The 13,460-nt window shown below is 39.3% G+C and overlaps 1 protein-coding gene across 2 annotated transcripts; it reads left to right on the plus strand.

The window, feature by feature from the left end:
• Positions 1-1,247: 1,247 nt before the first annotated feature.
• On the plus strand, positions 1,248-8,208 carry LOC119719496 (multiple myeloma tumor-associated protein 2 homolog). Of its 2 annotated transcripts, none has more exons than XM_038188980.1 (6): positions 1,248-1,505; positions 2,477-2,621; positions 3,389-3,437; positions 3,877-3,950; positions 5,914-6,090; positions 6,755-8,208. In XM_038188980.1, the coding sequence occupies exons 1-6, from the start codon at positions 1,412-1,414 to the stop codon at positions 7,071-7,073; spliced, it is 858 nt and encodes a 285-aa protein (XP_038044908.1). In that variant the 5' UTR covers positions 1,248-1,411; the 3' UTR covers positions 7,074-8,208. The 2 variants fall into 2 exon arrangements, with proteins under 2 accessions (XP_038044908.1, XP_038044909.1); XM_038188981.1 differs by having other exon boundaries at positions 3,880-3,950.
• Positions 8,209-13,460: the final 5,252 nt, after the last annotated feature.

Below are 13,460 nucleotides of genomic sequence, written 5' to 3' on the forward strand. Positions count from 1 at the left end.
CTTGGACGAATACAAGAAAACCTCAGACATATTATAAAAAAAAAACAATTTATAAAATACACAACAGTTATTTACATACATGTACAGCTGTACACATGTAACTAGCTAGGTAGGCATGTTAGCTTAGAAATTTTGGCGATCGTGTATCAACGGGCCCGGTTCCTGCATGGTTCCTGTAAGGGAACAAAATCCACTTTTAAATTATTTGACCTACCAAACAAGTTTGCGATATTAAAACATACAGTTGTGTCATAGATAAAGGGCAGGGTTTTGAATTTTTTAGGGAAATTTTTTTGGGGGAGACCCGGGAATGAAGATGATACGACAAAACGCAACACGAAAATAAACTTTAGATGGCGATCACTGCGCGATGTACCGTGAATGGCAAGGCGCGCTGAATCGCACTGCACCACTATAAACCGCGCAGGAAAATCATCATTTCTACTCCGAGAAACTGTTCAAAAATTACACAGAAGTGTCATTATATTAAGAGAAGTCTGCTCTAGGTTGACAAGGTCATTTTGCATGGTAAAAACACTCTTGACTCTAATTTTATCGAAACCAAACGGGCCCTACACTACCGATCGCTGAAAGTTTTCGTGTGTGAGTATCATTTTTGTGTTGGTTGCGCGATGCGCGGTTCAACATCCGGGACTGCAAAATGATTATGCTCCGTTTTGCATCCCATGATGCTTTGCAACAGGGCGCCCTCTGTTGATAGAAAGCTATTTGCGATAAACCTTATACCCACGTTTAACCAACGTTGCTTCGTTCTCAAAAGATAGCCCCACTAGTGTGGCCGCGATATTGCTGCGCTGTATCTCTGGCCACACGCCAGGTTGTCAAAGAGGTGTCCTAAACTAAAGTGAACTACACGAATTCCTTTGTAGTGCAATGCCTATTGCAAAATCAACGTGACTCAACAAATTAAACCCGGCCCAATCAACCACACCGTTTCCGAAGCAATTGAAATAAGATGATCGACTTAAATTGCGGGGAACTGAAGCAATATACTCTCAATGACTTAATAACTGTTAAAAACTTACCGATGCTGTGAAAAACTGCAATTGCAGTCGATTTGTCAGTTTCAACAAGAGCCTTTGCTTTCTCAAACTCGGCGGCCGCCATTTTCACTTTGTTGATATGACGGGTACCCGCGCGTATATCATGCATGAGCAACTCGGCATATCATAAGGTTGACGGAACCAGTTGAATTGTCTTGATTTTCCAGAATCCATGGGACAGCAGGATTTTAAAGTTATCGTACCCGTTTTCTGTATCTGGTTTATTTAACAGTTCAAGGCAAACTTCCAGAAGCCTATGTGAAGTAAAACATATTTAAGTCCTCATTATTTTGTTTCTTGCGTTTTGTGGTCGTGAATGATTGTTCGTGTTTTGTTTGATTTTAAAAATGTATTATATTCCACGCGGAGGAAATAGGGGAGGAGCTGACCAGTTCAGTTGGAGCGGTGTGAAGACAGATAAAGATAGAGAATATTACTTGGGTTCGTACATATTAATTATAATATTCTTTGCCATGCATGCCACGTTTGCCGAAACGCAGTGTGGCTATCGTTACGGCAGCCGTAACGCATTCCCATTTTCTATCGTTACGGTAGTACTGCAACTTTTATGAAAACATGAGAAGAAAATATAAAATTAGAAGGAAAAAGTGAATTTGAACGTTATGAAATTCGGACTTTATTTCCTTTTAAAAAAAATTCTCCAAAGCCTCACTGCCCTCAGGTTAGAAAAGGAAAAAAATTCGAGTGCAAAACTGAGATGCGAACCCGCAACCTCGCGGTGCAAAATCCTACCCTCTATCAACTGAGCTGCCGCACTGTGCGCTTAAACGTGGGGAAACAAATAATTATATACCTGCGTGCGTATCAAAAAGTATCGTAGAGGGCGCTAAACAACGGCTGCCATAACGATAGCCACTCGTTGCCGAAAATGAGGCAAGCGGGGAGCACCAACGGCAATGCATGGCAACATGACTAGCCATATCATGTGGCCTCCGTATTGCTGCAGATTCGCTGTACGTTATTAGGCCACACCCACACGTCTGGTTTTCCAATGTACTGTTACTGAGGAGTTTATTCCAAACACTGGCCACACCCTTTTTTGGCATTTTTTTTTTACATATCACTGATATGGTTGTATTCAATGATATCTCATCTTTGATTGAGTTGAGGTTTTCTTTTTTTCTTTCATTTTTCAATATCCATTCTTTTCATTTTTCCATTCTTGCTCAACATGATACTCACGCGGAGCATCATAGTTCTAGCAGTAGCATTTGTTCATATACATCAACAAGTTTAAATCAATTAACAAATGGCAGTTTTGGACATAGCTATAGTCATGCTCAAAGGTGTTGATTTTAAGCAAAAATGGTGACATTTACAACTGAAATAATCAGTTTTAAGTTACTTTTGTGTATTTTTAACTTTTAATTTTGTTAACACTCCAAATCCAGGTCACTCCTTGAAGGCACCTGTGGGCCGTTGGCAAGATGGGCGTGATCTGCAGTGGTTCAACAAATCCAGGAAAGAGGGAGACAGTTTGGCTGACGAACGGAGAGCCATCAAGCAGGCCGAGGAAGAAGCAATGATGGCTGCTCTGTAAGTCAAAAGAACAAGACTCATGTTCACTGTGGAGATGTACTTGCATTTGTTTATTGTGTAAATCGAGGGCACACACGTGCAACATCATTGATGAATTGAGGACAAGAACCAAGTCGAGGACTCCTCGGTTAGAAAACGTGTACAAAACCAATGAGAACTGTTGTAAAAAAGTAAGTATAAACAAAAGGAAAAGGGAGAGGAACAATGAAAAAATCCTCGCTTTACACCATAAACAAATGTGCTTGTACATGTATGTGTTCACTCATGGTAACCATTACACTGCATGTCATAAGTAATCCTAACCTCCTAGACCTTTTGCTAGGGTGTAACCTCAATCGTGCAAAAACCTCCAACTGCCTGCATCTATAAATTGGATACAGCCTCAATCCTCCGAATTCTCTGTTGTTTCTTGAATTTGTTCATGGAGGGTGACCACTGCCTCAATCCTGCAATGTCCTGTTGACATGTTGAGGCAGTGCTGATAATATCCAGAAGCAGTGCAGATGATTTCAAGTATTATTTACGCCTACATTTGTGCATGGCTAAGCATAAACAACACAAGGTTTAGCCTAGACCTTGACACAATGCATCCTCCAAAATCAACCGATCCATTTTTGCCATACAGCCTCAGTCCTTTGAAATCCTCTACTTGTGTGGAGCGGATTTTGGAGGATTTAGGATGGTTTAATGATAACTTGACTTCAACGTTAATACTCTTTTTGAATTCTTGTTTAAAGTCATACCCATTGATTTTTGTCCCCCAGTGGTCAGAAGGTTGTCAAAAGTCCTTCTAATGCAGTATCATCAACACAGGTAAGAACAGTAACTGCATGTACTTGTGCATACCAGTAGTTTAGATATAAAACTTATAAAACACAGAAGGTGAACAAGTACTTTTATTATGAAGTGTAAATGCACATTTTGACATTCTTTATTGATTCAATAATATTCTAGTATTCAATAATATTCTAGGAATCAATAATAATTTTTTCATGGTCTCAATTGTATTTGTACATTTACCATTTACCAAGTTTACGTTCTTTTGTAGAATTGTTCATCAATGTACATTGTATTTTGAAGGAATATAACATTACATAATTGACTGAACTTGCATGGACTTGTTGATCGTTGGCCTACGTATAGAGAGAAGGTTTGCTTTCAAATAACAAATATGCAGATGGCAGATTCTAAGCCATTTAAAATAAGTAACGTGAGAATTAGCTAATGCATGAAAGTGTCATTTTTTTCATAGCAGGATCTCAATCCAGCAGTATCAGCACCATCAGGGAAAAGAAGGGAAGACAAACGGAAGAAACGAAGCAAAAGGTACAAATGTGCATGTACTCTATGAGTCATCTGAATGTTTAACCACTTTTCTCAGCTCGGCAAGTTCATGACACATCGCATTAATGTTCTTTTTTTCATATTGCCATTTTTCTTCACCAAACATCTATAGACTTGTTTGCTTTCCTTCTTTGAATTTTCCATTATCTTTTTTTATGTCACAGAATAAAATTTAGTACAGCTGCAATGGTGCATTCTTGCAACTGAACGAAATCAACTATAGTACTTACAATTTAGTCAATGTAGCAACTATTTTTTATCAGAAATGAACCAGGAAATTGATTAGGAGCTGTTAACAGCTTTGTGTTTTTATATGGTGTCATCATTGTTCCAAGCGCAGTTCACAACTCTACAGTCTGCAGAGTTTCCTACATGTTCACATACAGTGTAGTACTTCTTGCGCGTATTGTTCCCAAGCATTAGCGCTACAGAGCCAGGTTCAAACATTTCGTAAATGGGTAGTTTGGAAAAGTGCTAGTAAATTCTTAACTAATTTTATTCAAATAGAAGTACATTATAATTGTATTTAAAGAAGGGAAATTTCAGTAAGAGTTTAATACATGAATAGTCGCCTATGTTGCAAGTAGGCCTACATTTGTACCTCATGGCAACATTGATCAGTTGAAATAATGTATGTACAATGTACATACACATTATGTACATGTATACATTCATTCATTCATTCATTCATTCATACATACATATATGTCAATATTGCTGAAAACTTAACGAAACGAACCTTGAGTCTTTGAATAAATAACATTAATGAGAAAATGATTAAGGAGCATAACAGAAGATAATATATAAAGAGTATGAAATAAAGGAGGAACAGAGCGTAAAAAAAATGCTAAATTAACCAACAAGTAATGTAAACAATCCACAAATCTAAGACTCGTTAATCAAATCAGCAATATGGTGGCATGTGCAGAAGGCGAAGGCTTATATTGCCAGAACAAAAAAAACTTGAATGGAGAAAACAAGAAACAAAGACACAAAGACAAGAACATTAAGAGTGTTAAAGAAGTGTGCCTGCCTAGCTAAGAGCAAAAAGAAGAGAACAAAACAGCAGACGGGAGGAGGAAATAAGCACGATAGCGAGAGAATAGCTATGCTATGTAGGCCTAATGGAAATCAATTCCGCATCAAAGGAGTTCTTATACAGGGGAGTCTCGCAAAAAAAACGAATTTTCAAAGAGTCTCTTTTTCACATCTTTAAAGACAATTCATCGCGAATATCTATACATATTTGGAGAGTATAGTCCATTAGCTTTTCGACAACGAAAAAATCTTTCCAATCCGGAAAAGATTTATTAAGTTATGGCCGATTCAAAATAAGGGCCGGTTTTTCATTTAAGTAACGTAATGGATTTGGGGTAATTTTTCCTTAAGTAACGGTAGTCCTTTTTTTCTTGGTAGCCTTTTTTCACAAATGCAAGTTTCGGTCCTTTTTTTATGGCGACAGTGGAAATACCAGTCGCCGTGGACAAAATGTTAAAGCGGCACTTGTTTTCAATTGGTCATACCTCAACAAATATGTACCTGATTGAAAATACAATGTATGTTTGCATTGTTGAAAAGCTAATGTATTATACTCTCTAAATTAGATATTTGCGATGTATTTTTTCAAAGCTGTTAAAAAAAGAGGATGCTTTGAGGGTTCAGTTTTTGTGTGAGACACCCTGTATATCAATAAAAAAAAATTCAAATGGAAGAAGTGTTGCTTCCTGTCAGTCGGTTCTTTAAGTCTCCGTCATGTCAGGGGGAAAATGTAGGGTGTGTTGTTTTGTATGTAGCTCCATACCAAATGTAAAACAACTTATTTAACAATACCAGAAATATACATAGTTAATCAAGTCCAAAATAACCACCGAATCGTCGACTTTACTTATATTTAATATCCAATACAAATTCACCAATTAATATATTGTAAATATTGGCTTTTTAGGTCGCATGATGTCAAGAGTAAAAAGAAACGCAAAAAGGAGAAAGCAAAGAAAGGAAAGAAGAAATCTAGATCTCACAAGCGAAGTCACCGGCACTCCAGTTCCGACTCGAGCTCCGAGTCTAGTTCATCCGACTCATCCAGTTCAGATGAATCCGAAGAAGAGATGACCAAACACAGGTGACTAAAAACATCTTGTATCAAAACTATTTTTGTCATCAATGGATTTTTGAAGAAGGTGTTAATATACACACAAACGAAATTTACAGAGCACCTTGGTAACGTTATAATCTTCCTAATCCGTAATAATTGTGCATGGTTATGACGAACATTTCCGGTTCTATTTAGAGCCTAATTTCTGACTCGATTAGTCGAAAAGGTGATTTCATCTTTTCTTGTAAAAAGTTGTTGTGAATGAGACGATTTAATTAGGTCTTCATGTCTTACCCTAATATTTTTGTATTTCATAATCATATCTTTCCTTTACTTGTACATGTGTAACTGTAATCCACCGTGTATTCTGATGAAGACGTAAAAGAAACCTCATAGAGACATGAATTGATGTAAAAGTGTCAAGTTACCTATTCCTATATACTTTCCTCCTGAGTACCAAACACTGTAGATGACAAGTAAGATTTGAGGCTTTGCATGGTGGAGATACTAATTAATGAGAGGTTTGCGGAAACACCATGTGCGAATAATTTCTCAACTGTAGATGACCCATGTAACCCCGTTTGCTTTCGAGATTTGATGCTTGGAAAGAGAACAACCTTGATATGGTGTAGGCCTACTATGATGTTGTCTTTCCATTAAGACTTGGTCTATTCGAATGTTTGGTTTGCAGACGAAAACACCGCCCGAGACCTACAGACGAAGATGAAACGTGGAAAAATGAAATATCGAGAGATTCCAAAAAACACAGAGTTATCGAGACAGCCGGCCGAAGGACTAAACATCACGACTCCTCAACGTACGACAGGGGAAGTCATAGACACAGTGACACTCCCCCAGAGAAACATCGTGATAGAGATACGAATAGACAGCGGGGGTCTGACTCCCTGTCCAAGAGAAGACGGCCATCAGATTCTTATCACCACGCCAAACGTGACACTGAATCATCTTACAGCCGCAGGGAGAGGGGTAAACATTCCCCAAGGCGGTAGGGGTGATCGACACACATTAAAAAGGATCCTCAAAACAAATGGGTTAGCTTTAGCAACAACAAAAAAAAACCGACATCACCGCACTCGCGCAAAGTGGGTCCACACGAGCTTAGTACATTTGCGAAGAAGGATGGGTAAATAAATGACTATCGGAAGGTATGTCGGAACGTGCGTGTAGTTGATATAGACAAAAAGTATACTGATTGCTTAGGTAAACATAGATCAAAAGATACATACACATGAACGTGCTTCTACATACAGCATTCAACCGTAGAGAAAAAAGCCATACTTTCAATCAGGCCTGAACATTGTACCATCCATGTTCAATTAATATTTTCCGCTCCCTCTGCAGCGGGACCAGTCTGATCCTTGGCGCTGGATATCCTATGATGAACCGAGCCCACGTTCAGGAGTCCATGGCGCTAGCACAAGTTCATTGTTGAAGTTAGGATTTGAAGGTTTGCGCGGTGAAGGAAGCAATAATAATAAAGATCTACGATAGCACCATGTGACAAATCTCTTGTATGAGTTTGTGAGGTTATGAAAAGAACCGGGAAACTCAACGTTTCGCACAGTAGGCTCTGCCCCTCGACAGGAGAATGGAGGGATTCCAAAGATGAAGGGAGGTTAGGTAGTGTGACTTTATCTTAAAGATTTTCTGCCGGAAGACTTTTTGCAAAGGTTGGAACAGCACGCAGTGGTTGCTTGTGAAGACAGTGACGTCATTGCATGTAGATGTGATCAACTTTCGTGTCGGTTAAACGAGGTGAATCGAAAACTCGAATTCCTTTTCTTTTTCTGAAAACTTTGGGTAGAGTTTGTAGCCCTGTGCCATGCCTTATGGGCGAAGTCTTTTGGAGTCTTGTGGTTGGTCTATAACGAGCATTATTATCCATATTATGACGTTAGTAAGCTAGACTGCGCAGACTTGCGAATGAAGTGTTTCCAGATGTCTGCGTTGAGTTTGTGTATTGTTTGCGTTGCTAACTGCGTTTCTTACCTCGATATGGAAACTAGGCGTTACAAGTTTGATAAAATTGCATGTACTACCTTCATGATCATCCACGAAATACGTGGTGGCTGTATGTTAAGTGTATAATAAATTGCAATTTCATGACTTCTATTAATCTATATACATGTATAAAGAAATCGTCCATCCTATCTTTCAATCCTTTATTTAAGATCCGGAGGCTAAAACGTGCTTCCTCGTGTACTGTAACAATCGCTGTATAACAATAGTATTTTTGGAGGCACGGATTCAAACTTGTTTATCTCATTGATATTTGTCCAAGACAATTTCGTACAGAAAATTGTAAGTTTCTGCCTGTGAAAAGTTGTCAATTGCTCTGTGTGACACGGCCCTCGTGAAAATGACACTTCCTTTTCAAAAGGTGAGTTACCGTAAAATTGGTCTTAAAAAGAAACAGAACGTTAAGACAACGCGCACCTACAGAAATCAAACACAAACCATACGCATTATTATCTGAGCTAAAGGAGAGTCACGTACATGTAATTCCGTTTGTGGTTGCTTCACGATAATCAAGTTGTGAAATCGGCAAAAAAAAAGTTCAGGCGGACGCCTCTTTGTTCGAAGCTATTCCAAGGAGGACATTGTACTGGTGTCCTTAATTTTGTTAACTTAATCAAGTTAATTTCATTACGGCAGTGCTTATAATCAACTGAACTAAATTACGGTAGTGTGTAGTTTTAAATTGTAGCAGGTCACTCTTTTTCAATACACCAATATTAGTTTATACATGGAGAAAGTGCATTCTGAAAATTAATATTCTGCATTGGCCCCACCGCCTTTTTAAAAGAAAGCCTTACGTTGTGGAAATGGACCTACTACGTGATAAATTGGTCGGCCCTATAATTTAGGGGAAATGCGGGTTTGAGTTTATCCTTAATCGAATTAGTATATTCATATCGTAGAGTTTGGTTGTAAAGATTGATCTGAAAGTCAGTTGTGTTGAGGTAAAGTATTTTTATTTCCCGAAAGCTAATTGTGATACAATGAAGCTAGCCCCTCCGTCGTTTCTCTGCGTGAGGCAAATAAAAGGTGATTTGTTCAAGATATATTTGCTATTCCACATGCAATTGTCATTTTTCAATCGTAAAATTCAGTTTGGACACTCGTTTTGTAGGTTTATATTTAAGATCCTTCAAAAACAGTGGGACGTGACCTGCCTAGAATATCGATTGATGTTTCGGGCAATTTGAGCTATCAGTAGGAGTGTCAAGCCTGCTCAGGGGCAGGCCTACCATATGAAAATTTAGTCTTGCACGTCGACCGAATTTATAGAGCTGTGGCCGATGAGCAGGTTGAACAGGAAGAAATGAAGGATACACACCATTGTGAGTTCAGCTAAATGAACTGGAAACACTGTTATTCTCATAAACTCAATTCTACCGGGTTCTCGTCTAAATTCGCTCTTTTCACGCTTCCGCCATAAGCATGCAGAGCCTCGATCGGGCAACTTTACACAATTATTAGATATACATGTAGCCACTTCAGTGATTCCCGTGTCGGGGTTTCAGCGATACCCGTGTGTACCCGGGAATCACTGAACCGGCTATATTCAGTGTAAAGGTGCCAGATCGAGGTTCTGCATGCTTATGGCGGAGCGTGCAAAGAGGGAGTAGAAAGATAACCTAAGAACGTACGGCTGAGACAGCTTATGTCTGGCGATACCGGAGTAGAGACGAAGGACTGGACTGGCTTAATTTACAGAGCATTATAGCTTACTGCTAGGCTATACACATCTGGTTTCCAGGGAGGAGAACTCAACGAAAGTTGGAAAATTGGGACACAACTTTTTATACAGTTTCATAGGGGCATCTTTGGGGGGAAATAGGATATGATGTCATAGGAAAACATATCTTACGTGACATAATCGGAACAAAGGTGGACTGACGTAGGCCCTAATGGTCAGTCTGGACGATCGATAGGAACAGGCACGGTTCTAGAGCCAATTGGAGGGGGGGGGCTAGCAGGGTGGATCCAGAATTGTTTTCAGGGAGGCGTGCTGAAATGTAGACCGGTTATTTCCTCCGGACACTTGGGCCTCCGAAAATCAATAGGGGGGGGGGGGGGCGCTCGTACCCTTTTTTCAATAGGGAGCGCTGATAAAATCCCACAATCCGATGCGCACAATATTTTAACTAAAAGTGTAATGCACCCTTCTCACAACTAGGGAGAAGGTTTTTTTATGGAATTTTTGGGAGGCTAAAGCCCCCGCACCCCGTAGAACCGCCACTGGGTAGGAGTACATTCTGCCCTGCACGTGGATGAAATTACAATATTGGTATGCTGTGGGGAAGTTTTGCTTAGAAACGAGTGAGGTGAAGACATTGGGGTGTAATGTGGAGCACGTACCTGTTGTGAGACAGTCCAGATTGCGGTCTTACACTGCTGTAACTTATGAGAATCACTCATTCACCGCACAAACTAGTGACGCCGCCATGTTTGTTTGTGTCCTCGCTTTGGTTTTGAAGATGGCGTACCGTACCCTGATAAAGGTCTATCACCGATGATTTTAGACGATAAGGTGAGACATATACAACGTTTGTTTTCCACATCATTTTTATGTAGAACCATGAGCGGCGATCCTGGGGGAGTGGGGGAATTCCCCCCCCCCACCTCTCCAATATTTTGTTGGGTGGGGAACACCAATGGCATGATCCCCCCCCCCCCCCCCAAAGTATTTGACCCAGTGCATATAGATTTTAACCACATGTACACATAATCGTGCACTGCAGTTTCCCCAAATAGTGTTTTAGCTGTACGCGGCTATATTGTTCACCGTCCTTTTCACTCAAATAGCACAATGGGCATGAATGCGCATATTATGTGTGTACATTATCTGAGAATATATGAACCATGCATCTGTGAATGCATATACATTATCCGTGAGTACATTTATCTTTGAATGGCGCCCCCCCCCCCCCTCCCAACACACACAGAGATGTTTGTTATGGTGTAAAGCGAGGATTTCCTATTGTTCCTCTTTTGTTCATCCTTTTGGCAACAGCTCCCATTGGATTTGTGCACGTTTTCAAACCGGACGTCCTCGATTTGACTCCTGACCTCTCTCAAAGATGTTTCACATGTGTGTCCTAGATTTACACCATAGCATATGCACCCAAACATTTAAAGAAAAATCGGTGAAAATAACTCATAGTAATCGCACGGTGAACACTCTTTCAACCCAAAGTTTTGATCGTGATTTCCCGAAGGCTTGATTGTTCCTCTTCATTTTGCGACGCATAACCCTAACCCAAAATTGCCTCTAAAACTGTTTTTCACAGACGGGGAACATTGTGTGGACGTCGGCAAGTCCAGACAACGTCTTCATTACCTGCAGTGTGAGGACATCTTTTGTTAACATGTCCACACAGCGACTGCACTGCCTGTCTACCCTCAGTTTCGTACTTCAAGCCTGGTCCCCCGTGTTCCCCCCCCCCCCCCCCCCCCGGGGCCCCCACCCCATGTTGACAAGAAATCGCCATCTAAGTGTGGAACCGTTTACCTAGTGCCAGGGCATGGACTCAAATTCGGGCAACCACCCAACATTACCCAGAATATTCAGTGGTCGAGGGAAAATTTAGACATCCGCGCTTAAAATCAGGCGGTCAGTATAGATACATGCAAGTTGTCTGATAGGTTCTCTATGGGAGCACTGATCATTTCAGTTCAATTCATTTTATTTTCCACTTATTCAGTTCATAAAGTAACAACAATTACCGAACTCTCATATAACAATAAGTGAAGGAGGTCTCCCAAACACATCGAAATTACTCTTACAAAAAAATGACAACTAGCGTATATACACATTAAGTTGATTAAGGAACATGGCACAAACTCGACAATTAAAGCTGTCAAAAGGGTTGATTACAAAGGTTTACAAAATGAATAAATAAAAAGGGCATGGATCCATTTTGAGAATATATTTCCTAGAAGTCAAAGTTTAAGGTGTTTTTTTCTTGAAGACGTCACAAAGCTGTTAATTTATTTGAAATTATTACTTAAAGAATTCCAGTCCTGAGCTTTAGACCCTGAAATGACACACAATATTGAAAGATTTAGGAAGGCTTACATAAAGGGAATTATGAAAATCTTTAGAATATCAGCTGGTATGAGAAGAATGAATCTGAGTGTTTAAAATGAATATTTTAAAAAAATACTTCGCCGGGTAATGCATTATCTATGAACTGATGCATTACGTGCGCTCTCGACAGTCCAAAGAGTGAAACTAAGGACTAGTCGGTTTAGAGTGAAAACCACTCATTTTAGATGGAAATACTCTTAAAAAAAAAAATCACTTCAGTCGAGCTTGAATATAATTGTAAAACCATGGATCAGAGGGACTACGAAAACAAACTCCGTTGATAATTCTGTGAGCCTTCTTTTGCGAGTTGAGAATTCTATTCAATAAATAAGCATTCGATTTACCCCAGTCAAGAATACCGTAAGAAATACATGTATATGGATTGTTGATCTTTGGATTACTGAATAACATAAAATAGGTTTTTATTAATATTAAGAGCTAATTTATTGGCTTTGACCCAGTTGGAAATATGAAGATGCTCTAATTCACAGTGTTATAAAGAGTATAATATTACATGCTATGAGAATAAAATAAATTAGAATCATTGGCAACCATATATAATAAAGGAAACATTGGTTAAAGAGTTTGGCAAGCCGGAAAGGTTTTCCTGGCCAATTTCATTACTAAAAATTGTTCAATTTGACACGAGGCCCATTCAAGTTAATTTTAAAACGAATGCTCCTTTATATTTGAGCTTTCGAACATCGGAAGGGTCGTTCGAATTTCGTTATTTTGAGCAGTCTTTCGATCAATAAGTTGATTCAAATTCAAATAGTCGTCTCGTGAATTCAAATTCGTCGAAGGGCATAGAGGTTCAATGTAATCAATTGGTAAATATTTTCCACATTCAAATGGATTCTGTGGTATGTGCTTTTTTATTCGTTTTTGCCTATGTGAAGGAAACAAGCAAATTATTTTGATTTCATGTTATAACGTTGACCCTACCTATGTTTCCGCAAACCCTTGTTAACTTTAAATTTAAATGATCAAATAATAACAAATAGAAAGAATAAGGAAAAATTCACAACATCTGTAGACACAATCACGAGCAAAACAAAATAACAAATCCTGCCTTGATTTCATGTGACTCAAGAGACAGGCGTAGACACAGATAACAGAGTAATGATGAAAAGAAATTATTCAAATCGAGACGATGATTAGGCTATGAAACAGGAACATCACTCAGATCAACTTACCGCGCAGTAAAAGAAACATAGCAAAAACCTACTCCAACTAGAAATCACTCAGTGAGCGCAAACCTCCGCCAAGGCTAAACACT

The sequence above is a fragment of the Patiria miniata genome, unplaced genomic scaffold (assembly GCF_015706575.1).
Source record: "Patiria miniata isolate m_02_andy unplaced genomic scaffold, ASM1570657v1 HiC_scaffold_8, whole genome shotgun sequence".
Classification (NCBI taxonomy): Eukaryota; Metazoa; Echinodermata; class Asteroidea; order Valvatida; family Asterinidae; genus Patiria; species Patiria miniata.